Source organism: Neoarius graeffei, chromosome 25 (assembly GCF_027579695.1).
Source record: "Neoarius graeffei isolate fNeoGra1 chromosome 25, fNeoGra1.pri, whole genome shotgun sequence".
In the NCBI taxonomy this organism is placed as follows: Eukaryota; Metazoa; Chordata; class Actinopteri; order Siluriformes; family Ariidae; genus Neoarius; species Neoarius graeffei.
Window position 1 is genome coordinate 56,955,289 of NC_083593.1, and position 13,284 is coordinate 56,968,572.

General features: G+C 39.6%; 1 protein-coding gene across 6 annotated transcripts in view; it reads left to right on the top strand.

Moving 5' to 3' along the window:
- Positions 1 to 13,284, top strand: part of LOC132873390 (rab GTPase-activating protein 1) — a 121,571-nt gene that overhangs the window by 97,991 nt on the left and 10,296 nt on the right. For all 6 annotated transcript variants that reach the window (XM_060908900.1, XM_060908901.1, XM_060908904.1 and 3 more), the window contains 8 exons: positions 476 to 550; positions 785 to 910; positions 1,644 to 1,787; positions 1,887 to 1,928; positions 3,242 to 3,370; positions 7,568 to 7,660; positions 8,871 to 8,981; positions 9,075 to 9,179. In XM_060908900.1, coding sequence (XP_060764883.1) covers positions 476 to 550; positions 785 to 910; positions 1,644 to 1,787; positions 1,887 to 1,928; positions 3,242 to 3,370; positions 7,568 to 7,660; positions 8,871 to 8,981; positions 9,075 to 9,179 — 825 coding nt within the window. The remainder of the gene's footprint in view (positions 1 to 475; positions 551 to 784; positions 911 to 1,643; positions 1,788 to 1,886; positions 1,929 to 3,241; positions 3,371 to 7,567; positions 7,661 to 8,870; positions 8,982 to 9,074; positions 9,180 to 13,284) is intronic.

Sequence of the window (13,284 nt, forward strand, 5' to 3'; positions counted from 1 at the left end):
TCAACTTTACACGTGAAATAATGTATTTGGAAGTAGTTGACGCTTGTACCATCTAACCATGTTTAAGTGTCGCTATGGCAGCAACAGAAATAAAGGATTAGGCTAAGCTTTAAGTGAAAAAAGGATAAAGAAAGGAAAAGTTTATGGATTGCATTTTAAATATACAGTAAGTGTTTTCTTTTACAGTTAGTGATAAATGAGTAATTGTCATGATGGCTATGAGATAACCAAGTGAGATAATAGCTTTCGAGATGTAACCATGAGCAGCAATCCTAAACGGTATAATATGAAATGGATGCTGATGAAGATACAATTAAAAATGTAGCATGTGATGCAATCTGTCGTGACAACATTACACTGCTGGACAAGTAGACATAGCCATGTACTGTATATCATCATCCATGACATGATTCTAACTTGTGAATTTTGTAGCCCTTAACGCACTGTTTATAACACGTCTCCCCTCCCCCCCAAGGCATATTCGGTGTACGATGAGGAGATCGGCTACTGTCAGGGTCAGTCCTTCCTGGCTGCCGTCCTGCTGCTCCATGTGAGTCACATGCTCAGTTCTAGTGGTAGGGAATTCTGGGAAATGCTGATTTATTGATTGATCATCAAGGAGGAGTGTTTTACACAGCTGAATCACTTCAAAACACACACACACATGCGCACAAAAGCCAGGGGCATTAGTTCAAGATGTTATCCAGCTGCATGTCTTCACCTCAATTGCTGAACATCTTAGTGATGGAGAAAATAACTGTTTGAAGTGTGTGTGTGTGTCCAGATGCCGGAGGAACAGGCGTTTAGCGTACTGGTGAAGATCATGTTTGACTACGGTCTCAGGGAACTCTTCAAACAGAACTTTGAAGACCTACACTGCAAGTTCTTTCAGCTGGAGAGACTCATGCAGGTGTGTGTGTTTATAGCAACGTGGCCATTCTAATGCATTATCGTTTCTATGGTAACAGCTCATTCATAGGGACTCAGAAATCGTTGATAATCTGAACTTTTCATAAAATAAGGAGAAGTCTGTTTAACATTTATGGAAGGAGTCTCCAGTGAGACGGTTAGAGGTAAAGCTTGAATCTTCATTTTAAAAATTAAGAAAAGTCATCACTAACATAAAACAATAATTCTAGCAATGCAATGAAATAAAGAAAAGATTCATAAATATTTACCATGGTCATATTTTTATTATTTAGAAAGTTTCCACCACTAACAAAGTTTTTAAAAAAATCTCACCAATGTCAGAGACTTATCATTTATTGATTATTCTATATAGGCTACAGAAACAATGGCTGTTATTCAACTTCTAATTTATTTTGATTTTATTTATTTAAGCTGAATTTCACATTTTGAAACGATGCACGGGTTTTTTTTTGGTTTTTTTTATTTTATAATTTTTCTTTTAACAAGGTATTATCAGTACTTCAGCTGAGTGGGGTGGGGGGGAGTGCAGCATAGAAAAAGTACATTTCTGACGACAAACGCTCTTGATCAGCTGTGCAAGCAACACACACACACACAGAGCCCTATATTTAACACCCAAGATTTTAGCATTTTCTTTTTGTGAAGCCCAGAGCAGTGTGATCATTATAAATATTCAGTCTAAAATTTCTCTCTCTCTCTCTCTCTACCTGCAGGAATACATTCCAGATTTGTACTCGCACTTCTTTGCTATAGGTTTGGAAGCGCACATGTACGCCTCCCAGTGGTTCCTCACGCTCTTTACAGCTAAGTTTCCTCTGTACATGGTGTTTCACATCATTGACCTGCTGCTCTGTGAGGTGCGACGCTGCGTTCAGCATTTCACTCAGAAATCATTGTCACTAATCAGTTATTCAACGTGGAGTTTTTGTCTGAATCATTCTTTTCTTTTCTGTTAGGGAATCAGTGTCATATTTAATGTAGCTCTGGCTTTACTGAAGGTAAAACACACACACACACACTTTTGAATTTAACGTTTTATGCTCTTTTGTAGCTTTTAAGTGTTTAAACACTGTTTTTTAAATGATTTATAAGCACATTCAAACTATTTATGTATTAAGATTTGTTATTTAAGCATTTCCTTTAATGTTATGATGGTTTATTAAAGATGTTTTTCCCCCCTTCTTGAATTATCCTCATGGAGAACTTTTTTTTTTTGCTCAATAATTATGATAATGTATGTAATTTTTAAAAAATTAACGTCTGTAATAAAACTCCCATCAAATACCATCAACAAAATTTTTAAATGTCCAAAATTAAACTATTTTAAACATTCCAACATCACTGTAAAAATGAATCCCACCAGCATTGTGAAACAAAATGTAAAATAAAAATTCCAAGACTAGCAAAAAAATAAATAAATAAATTCCACCAAAACTGATTGTGTTTAAAAAAAAAAAAAAAAATTCCAAAATTAAAAACAAAATTTAATCCCATTAGTACTGTGATAAAATATTTTTTAAAACTGAGCAAAAACTTCTAATGCTGTAACAAAATTAAAACAATTAAAGAATGTAGTCTGACCAGTACTGTGGGCGGGGCGGGGGGAAGCAAGTACTGTAACACAATTTTAGAAATTGAAGTGTGTGTGGGGGGGGGGAACGCTCATTTGTAGGGAATTTTAGAAGTTCAACAAATGTTTTTAACATCTTTTAAAAATTTCAGCAAAATGAAAATTTCAGCAGTGTAACAAAATTCAAACGATTTAAAAATTCCCTTACTGTAACAAAAAAAATTTAAATCTCACCCATACTGAGTGTGTTAAAAAAATCTTACGCTGTAATTAAATTGAAACATTTAAAAATTCTACCACTATAACAAAAATTAAAGATAAAAGATCCCACCAGTGCGATAAGAAAATATAAGAAAAAAGAAAAGCCACCATTGCGAAAAAAAAGAAAACTAAGATTTTTGAAACAATTCCAGCACTGTAACAAATTGTCAAATATATTTAATATTTTATTGTTTAAAAAAATAAATTCAGGACAAACCTGATGGAATGTTAAGGATTTCTGCTCTTTTGAATCTGTAAAATTTGTAAGATCTTCACACTTTTATACATTAATTTTCTCCTTTTATTTTTGTACTATAAAAGCAGTATGAAATTAATCAAACAAACTTTTCAGAGTTGATTTTCAAAGCAACACTCATAGTTTTGTGCAAACTTAAATATTGTGATGCACGTGGTGTTCTAGTCTTCTCGCTCAGCCCTATGCCCTGGCCGTAACCCGTCTCCTCTCTGTCTTCTCATCAGACGTCGAAGGATGACCTCCTGCAGGCTGACTTTGAGGGAGCGCTGAAGTTCTTCCGTGTGCCCGTGCCCAAACGGTACCGCTCCGAAGAGAATGCCAAGAAGCTCATGGAGCTCGCGTGCAGCATGAAGGTAATAATTCACACCAAACGTGGTCATGTAGATGAATATATTTGGTTTAAATTTACAGTGAGGAATTTATCAGGTTATTAACCAGTTTGACTTGCAGGAAAAGCCCTGTAGACTTTATAATGTCTGAAATCTGTTAATTTTTTTTAGAATGCACTTCACAGAAATTGTAATAAAATCATATTTTCAGTGCAGTGGTTCTTAATGGCCATCAGAGGGCACTGTAGTGTCACGTAACATTTCACCCTGGGCTGAGTGTTTGTGAAATCACTGACGTTATAATCATCTCTGATTAAAATTACCCCACCCCACCCCACCCCACCCACCGCTGCATCTCTCTCGGAGATGGGTTTTAAAAAAATAATTAAATCACTGAAGGTAAATGTAGCATAAAGATGACTATTCTCTTCATGTAAGAACGCACTGAAGGAAAAATTTTGAACAGTTTTAATTACAAGAGTTCAATTACTAGCATTTAAGATGTTTCTTCATTTTGTTTTTTTTTAAATGGTATAACTGTACTTTAAGAAAATAAACATTACTTATGCATGAGGCAGAGCATTGATTTAATATGATTAAATAGTAACTCAGTGTAAAAAAAAAAAAAAAAATATGCACTCGTTTCTTCTTTAGTTTAAAATAAATTTCTAAATAAAATTTTAAAAAGCACCCAAATACATATATACTTATTTGAAAAGACACCCTGAAATTCTCTTTGATGCTATTATTTATTTATTTATTTTTATTTATTTTTTTTTTTTACTTTGGAGGCTGAGCTCACAAGGCCAGAGTGATGCTATACTGCACTGAGCGGTCAGTGTGTGGTGATGTTGGGTAGTGACCAAAAGAATAAGGTCACAAGTACAGGCAATAGAAGTGAGGTTCCTCCATGGGGGTGGTTCTTGCTTGGTTTACTCTTTGTGATCTTGGAGAATCTCTGATTTAGCTTCTGCTCCTTAGATTTGTGAGGAACCAGTTGTGGTGGTTTGGGCACCTTACAAGGTTGTCACTGGTCCAGGAAGTGGAGCTGGATTTGATGAGCTCCTCCTAAATCCTAATCCCTGACCACAACACTATCACATTCCACTAACTGGACTCTGCCCCAGCTAGGGGGAGCCAGATCAGTTCTGCAGTAAGGGGTACTTGGGTAGATCAGTATTGAGCATATTACACTGGACGAAGTACCACTCAGAGATTATATCTCTCAATTGGTGTGAGAACGTCTGTGGAACATCTAGGAAGAGCTGGAAATTGTAGTTGAATGAATGATAGAGTTCTTGGACATAAATATGTCCCCGTTTCTTTAAGAAGTGTTTGAGATTGTTAAAGAGTGGAAATCAGGAGACAGGAAGAGGAAAATAAGTGCAAGGGAGGTGTAGAGGGCACAGTGCTGTCACCCTCAGCCTCATTCTGTCAGTGCAGAGACTGCAGCAGGAGGCCAGGTGGCTGTGAAAATCATCTGCTAACGTCACAGGAGTGTTGGGACAATGGCGAGGAAAGATCAAGGACACACACAGATGCACATGTGCACATGCTCTTAATGTGGCTCATATTCATAACAGAGGCTACACGCTGCTAATGTTTAAGTGTAGAATCTCCTCATGTATCAACCTGAAGTGTTCTGTCTGCACTGCAGCAGGTCCGATCCTCAGGTTCACCCACACACTCCCCAACACAAAGCACTGTTTCTCCCTGTCTCTCTCTCTCTCTCTCTCTCTCTCTCTCTCTCTCTCTCTCTCTCTCTCTCTCACACACACACACACACACACACACACACACACAAAAACCCTAAAGCTTTCTCAAGCCGCTCCTCTGAATGCACTGCCTGTATTTAAACACTTTCTGAATGGCCTCTTGTTAAAAACACCACACAGGGTTGCCAGATCTGTGTAATAAAATCCACCCATACGATCAATAAAAGCTGACACTTCTAAACTCATTAAACTCCATAATCATGTCTGTTTCCAAATGTCCTGAACCTCATAGCTCTAACATTTTCATACATTTATACAGTAAATATAAGTAGTCATTTCTTTACATAACTTTACTGCAGTCCCAGTTTGTACAATGAAAAAGCCCATGTATTTACAGTTTGCATTAAAAAAAACAACACCACATTTTAATTTCAAATGTGCTAAAATAAAAATTATCTTGGGTTTTGCTGCAAAAACAAGAAGCAAGTGTGTCAGACCAAAAAAAAAAAGATATCAAGTTGAAATGATGCCATAAAACACTTGTGGTTCGGCTTTTCTGTAGTTTATAGCTGTTATAAAGGGGATTAAAACACTAGGGGATGTGCCGTTATAATATAGGAAACTAAATCATAAAATAATTTGATTGCTGATAACAATCTGATCATTACTTCAGATAAAGATTGAAAGAAGCACATCTATGTAAAGTTCATCTTGTTTGTTTATATTAGAGGAAATTTGACCAGTTGATTTTTTTTTTTTTGGGGGGGGGAGAGACATGTTGAGAGCAGGTACAGATGAAAAGGAAAAAAAATTACAGGCGCAAACATGACTGTATTTAAACTATTAAATAAAATGTTAAACACCTTTTGAGTAACAATTTAAACTAAAGAAATTATACATATATGAATTCAGACAAATTGAACCACCACACCTGTCACTAACCTCATCTCATTATCTGTAGCCGCTTTATCCTGTTCTACAGGGTCGCAGGCAAGCTGGAGCCTATCCCAGCTGACTACGGGTGAAAGGCGGGGTTCACCCTGGACAAGTCGCCAGGTCATCACAGGGCTGACACATAGACACAGACAACCATTCACACTCACATTCACACCTACGCTCAATTTAGAGTCACCAGTTAACCTAACCTGCATGTCTTTGGACTGTGGGGGAAACCGGAGCACCCGGAGGAAACCCACGCGGACACGGGGAGAACATGCAAACTCCACACAGAAAGGCCCTCGCCGGCCACGGGGCTCGAACCCAGACCTTCTTGCTGTGAGGCGACAGCGCTAACCACTACACCACCGTGCCGCCCCCTGTCACTAACCTGACGGAAAAAAAACCCACCTGGCAGCTATGCACTCCACCCATCAGTTTTGCATCAGCAACTCTCTCTCTCTCTCATTCCCGGAGTGTACAGTGTGTGTACATGCCGGTGAGCGTTCTGGACACGCGGTTGTGTGGAAGCTCAGTGTTCAGTCTGTCTTAAAGGACAGAAAACCACAGCTCTCTGTAAACAGGCCTAATTTACACCATCCGGAGTATTTACAGCGTTCACCGTGATCTGGAATGTTCTGGCTAGAACTGTGCTGAAAACACAGCAGCTGCTTGTCTTTAAATTGGGTTTCAGTCAACAAGAAAAGCTGCGGCCTGAGTCACAAGAATTATAAGTACAGCTCAGAGCGCCAAGTGTGCAGAAATTACATCCTGATGGACTGATTAGGGGTTTATTAAAACAGCCGCATTACAGAGGCACAAAAAAGCATTTAGGAGAGTTTGGTGGAGTTTTTTTTTTTAATGCACAAGAAACTCTTAATTCGGGAAACATCTCTACTTTGTCTCTTATTTAAAATGCCAGGATATATGATTATGCCAATTTAGAAACACCCCCATTTCCTCCTGCTTATCCGTAGTATCATTAGCTACTATCAGGATTCGACACAGAACCTTTTCTGATATCTTTTGTAGGGTTCTACATAACTATAAGGGTGTGTTTGGCATTTAGGGTTGTTTTCAGAGTTGAATTAAGATTTAATGCTGAACTTGAGCGTTATTAAAAAGTTACGCAAACCAGGTGGATTTATGTGCAATTCTGTGACCTACAGTGGCTCTGGACTTAAGACTCCAAATTCAAGCTGATATCATGCAGGGGGGGGGGGGGGGGGAGTGCTCAAGGTCAACATCAGAATGGTGCATAACTGAGACGCGCCTCCATTTTAGCCAAACTCCGCCCCTCATGCTTAACTCTCATGCAACTTCTGAATCATGCTCAAGTTTGTAGTTACATGAGGTCTGAATACTGATGTGTGCAATTTAAGTATTAAATTCTCACTGCAACTCTGAATACTGTATATTGTTATTAAACGTGAACAGATGAGTTCTGAGTTCTTTATAAGATTTCAGTTTGACAGATTGTAGCACAGTCTGATGCACTGTTTAAACTTTTTTGCATCATCGTGTCACTCTAACACCGTTCACCAAGTATAAAAATACCTCTGTGTGACAGATCAGTCAGAAGAAGCTGAAAAAGTATGAGAAAGAGTATCACACGATGCGAGAGCAACAGGAGCAACAAGAGGCCCCCATTGAGAGATATGAGGTAACAGCTGTGTGTGTATGTGAGTGAGAGAGAGAGTGAGTGAGGTGAGCTCTTTCGTGTGACGGCTCAGAGCTGTCCCTCATTAGCATACACACTGTCAGTAACGAGCAGAAATCCAAGCGAAGTCTCGCCTCCCGGCTCAGGGGAAAAGTGGAACGACAGAACGGCAGGAGAAAAAAAGATGGCGGGATTGCTGATGACTGGGCGCCACCACTCCTCCCAGAGCCCTGACCCTTACACACATTTCAATATTTGTGTGTTAAAAATGAAAACAGCCCATGTTCCACTTTTACCTTTTCATCTCTCCTTTAATTTTAGTCACCTAATGCAAGTCTTTTCATTTAATTTACAGCTAATTTAATTTAACATAGTAAAAAGGTTTATCTAGCACCTAAAAGATTCTTGGGTTATCCCTTTAGCAACACAAGGCGGAGTCAATTAGGCGTATAGTGCACTCGGTTGGATCTGTTGGTCATATAGTGCTCTAGTTACTACCACAAAGTCCAGTCTGTTGAATACATAGTGCACTAGGAAGGGTCTATTAGGCATATAGTGCACTAGGTAGTGTCTAGTAGACTTATGTACTCTGTATTATCACTTTTTAGGGCCTGTTGGACATACAGTCCTCCAGTTGGGTCTTTTAGGCATATATTGCACTAGATTGGGCCTATTGAGCACATGGTGCACTAGGTAGGGTCTACTGAGCATAGAGGTGGTAGCACGTGGTAAGGTCTATTCGGCATATAGAGTGAGCAGTCTGTATTTGCACTAGGTAGGGTCTATTGTGCATATAGTGCACTAGGTAGGATGTGTTATAATTCTCAGATTAATCACACTTTTTAATCTGAATTTAAAATTTTGAGTGAAAGTGCTTTACATAGAAAACATCGCAGTTAAATCTCAGGGATGCAGAGATCTAATGGTCTATAATCTAATATGCAGCTGCAGTGTTGTTCCTGATGTTCTCTGGAGCAAGTGAAGTGAAGTTCAGGATTAACCTGTGTGTGTTGTGGTGTAACTGTGTTTAGTGTGTTAGGATGTGTGGTTTAACGAGCACTCATGTCAAAGGTTGCTTTGTTCACTTCTACGGTTAACGATCACACGCACGCACGCACACACACACACATACACACACACACAGACATGTGTATACATGAAAACACTCTGTCACAAGACGAGCAAGTCACACGGTCTGTTTTTTCATCCGCAGAGGGAGAACCGGCGTCTGCAGGAAGCCAACATGCGTCTGGAGCAGGAGAACGATGACCTCGCCCATGAGCTGGTCAGCAGTAAGATCTCACTCAGAAAGGACCTGGACAACGTGAGCTGCTCTCACTGAGCTACTTTTAAAATTCTCTCTGGTGCCCTGTTGTGACCAGTTTAAAAAAACAACAACTGTTTGTGTGTGGTTCAGGCGGAGGAGAAGGCCGACGCTCTAAACAAAGAGCTCCTCATCACGAAACAGAAACTGATCGACTCTGAGGATGAGAAGAGACGGCTGGAGGATGAAGCGGCACAGGTCAGCCTTACTGTCTCTCTGTTACTCCTGAGGGAAATCATCTCACCATCACTGTGTACATCTTGTGTTGAAACCTCAGGAAAGTTCTCCAGGGCAGGTTCTGTGGATTAAAACAGGATCTCAAGAGACCTGAATTCATATTTTGACGATCGTGTCCTCAGAAAGAGGAGCCGAAGGGCATGCGTGGGTTAAATATTAGTTCAAGTGGATGATTTCCCTTGTGAAGGGGTGGAGGAGAGAGCGAGAGAGGGGAGGGGTGGGGGGGTATAAGAACAATACACAAGCTTAGCGAATAAGCTAATAAAATACCTGCGAACGATTTTGGAAAATGCCTTAAATTTCCATAGAAACTTTACGACTATAATAAAGAAATCAAGTTATATTCTAGCTTTAAATGTGTGTGTGTATGTATGTGTGTATATATATATATATATATATATATATATATATATATATATATATATATATATATAATATATATTTAAAATTATTTACACAGTGTACTTATGTCGCAGTCGCGTCTGTTGTGCGTACATGTTTACTTGTTCTCATGGATGCTGCAGAAGAAAAATAAATGATGCATAACAAATGCAAAAAATAAAGACTAGTCAAGTCAACTTTGTCAAATATGCTATACATGCTCGACATACAGCACAGATGAAATTTCAGTCCTCTCTGACCCACGGTGCAAACAGGCAATGCAATAATATATAATTTGTATACGTGGGGTTTTTTTTTTTTTGTTTGTTTGTTTGTTTGTTTTTTGTTCAATTTAATCCGCGGCATCTGCGTGACGTAATAGGAAATATAGAATTTCAAGCATAAAAAATAGGCTGCTATATGAACGTTATAAATTATAAACAAAATACGTTTTTCATAAACTCTTCAGGTAAAGGTGTTTTATAGTTTATAAGTGAAGCTGTAAACCTGTAGAATCATGCCCTTTTGGACATGGAACTACTTGTTCAAAGGGATGTATTTGTGGTAGTCGTGTGTCTCTGATGGCGTATGGAGACGACAGAACCTTCAGCCAAGTGTAAATTTACCGGAACTACTTTATTGCATTTCTATAGTGTTGGAAATGTGGAAAAAATAAATTTAAAAAGTGCATAAAGAACAGATTTATTAAATTGTTCTGGAATTATGTAAAACATCTCAAGCATAATGTAAATTGTGTAAAAACAAGATGGCGGAACAAATTAGCAACACAGGGATTCATGTGTGTGGAAGGATGATTCTGCTTATAGTTTCACTTGTGCAAATATTCTGGGTTTAAAGGAACAGTCCACCGTATTTCCATAATGAAATATGCTCTTATCTGAATTGAGACGAGCTGCTCCGTACCTATCCGAGCTTTGCGCGACCTCCCAGTTAGTCAGACGCAGTCAGACGCGCTGTCACTCCTGTTAGCAATGTAGCTAGGCTCAGCATGGCCAACGGTATTTTTTGGGGCTGTAGTTAGATGCGACCAAACTCTTCCGCGTTTTTCCTGTTTACATAGGTTTATATGACCAGTGATATGAAAAAAGTTCAGTTACACAAATTGAAACGTAGCGATTTTCTATGCTATGGAAAGTGCGCACTATAATGACAGGCGTACTAACACCTTCTGCGCTCTTCGACAGCGCATTGATATCTGAGCTCCGTATCAATGCGCTGTCGAAGCGCGCAGAAGGTGTTAGTACGCCTGTCATTATAGTGCGCACTTTCCATAGCATAGAAAATCGCTACGTTTCAATTTGTGTAACTGAACTTTTTTCATATCACTGGTCATATAAACCTATGTAAACAGGAAAAACGCGGAAGAGTTTGGTCACATCTAACTACAGCCCCAAAAAATACCGTTGGCCATGCTGAGCCTAGCTACATTGCTAACAGGAGTGACAGCGCGTCGGACTGCGTCTGACTAACTGGGAGGTCGCGCAAAGCTCGGATAGGTACGGAGCAGCTCGTCTCAATTCAGATAAGAGCATATTTCATTATGGAAATACGGTGGACTGTTCCTTTAAAGTGAAATTAAACTGCACATAAGCTATCACATTGTGTTCATTACACACACATGCGTGCACACACCGCAAGAGTTTGAAATGTTTCCACTAATCCTGAGATCAGACTACATGAATTCAGCCCGATTTTGTCGTGGCTGACTAATTTCCAGCATCCGGCCCGAATATGAGCCTCAGGAATGAGGGAGGTGGCTTGTAGTGTGACTAGGGATGGCGAAAACTAAAAAAAATCTTGACCGACCACTGAGCCTCATTAACCGGTTAAAGTCGGTTAACCTATGAGTTTAAACAGGGATGCAAACGGCGCGCTTTTTGGCGGATGCCGCCTTTTTCACGGCTGAATCATGCAGATCCGATTTTTTTGTTTGTTTGTTTGTTTTTTTAGGGGGGGCGTTGGAGTGATGAAATTATTCAGACACTCCAACACCCCCCCCCCCCCCCCCCCCCCCCCAAAAAAAAATCGGATCTGCACGATTCAGCCGTGAAAAAGTCGGCGTCTGCGCCTTTAGTTTGTGTGGAGAGATATGATCCGCAATAACATGCATTGTTGGCTACAGACCGAAACATACTTTCAGAATGCACTGGCCAAGGCAGGACTAAACTCCATGTGCCTTCTAATAATAATTTAAAAAAAAAAAACCAAACAATAGTAATTTGTAAGCTAAAAAGCCTGTGTCTACACTTTTTCTTTTGCCACGTGGCAGCTGTCTTCAACTGGGGCGGGACATGACTGAATGGCTGTTTCTGATTTGTCAGCTGTCTTCAACTGGGGCGAGAGGGCGGGACATGACTGAATGGGTGTTTCTGATTTGTCGTCCTTACACCGCATGGCATGCCCCAAGCGTTTACAACACAGAATTCCAGGTTCTCCGCTCCAAAATCGGCAGCTTCAAAACGATTGATTTTTTTTTTTTTTAACCGACAACCCAAAAAAAATTAACCGGTTGACGTTGATTCGGTCAACCACCGGTCAAACGGTCATCGGTTAACATCCCTAAGTGTGACATAATCGAAGAACAGTGATGTGGCACCTGGGACGCCACGCAGCCTAGTTTGAGTCCTACAGCATGCTCCATGATGCTCCTTCTGTAGCCATGATTGACAGTTTCCTGACCCTCCTGTCCAACAACACGTAGTTGGTTGGGGTCGGATTTGTCGTGTTCTCAGACTCCTGACCAAAAATTTACGGCACTATGATTTGCCTAATCTGACCGAGACCATTGTGAAAGATAAAAGTACCGTGTAATCTGATCCCAGCATAAGGAGGGCTCCCTTCCCCCCCGAAAAGCTTCTTTGCCAGCTAGACTTGAGACCAAAACGCAAAGAAAGAAAATCTACGTTTTTATCTGTCATCCTAGCTCTCATGATAGAAGCAAATGGAGATAATTGCATTTTAAAATGTCACTACTAAACCTCGAACATGGCCACTGTGCCTGAGGTTACGTACGTAATTACTGCACGGACTCGTTTAAAGCATAATGACTCTTTTTAGGTCTAATCCGAGTTTCTGCGGTGCGTTTTAAAGCCATAATTACTCTAACTGTTCTGGATGTGAGGGATATTTATTTATTTATTTATTTATGTTTAATTTTATCCATCGGCGCTTCACATGAAAGGCTCTGGCTGTGTAAATGACATGAGCTAATTTTATACAAACTGCTTTTATTTGACTCGAGAGACAAGCAGTCTGAGGTGAAGGTGAACGTGTCTGCTTTCTGTTCGAATCTGTCGTGCCAGAGACGACAAATCCTGTGACATTGTGACAATTTTTGTCCAATTACTGATGCAATGTGCTATAATCGCGCGTGTGTGAGTGAAAGAGAGACTGTTTGCATGAGGGTCTGACATTTAATATGGGACAAGCTGCTTTAAAATAAGAAAGGAATAAAACATTGAGGCTCCACACCAGTTCACCACTAATTATAATATTTATTTATTAAATAACACCACGTCATACTTTTTATCCATTTCTGGTTACATGTAATGTTCATGAAACAACTTGCTTTCCATTCTGACTTGCGGTTCATAGCAGATTTAAAAGCGCCAATGAGTTCTGGATTCTGATTGGTCAGAATGTTTTAATTAATTTTTTATAACAG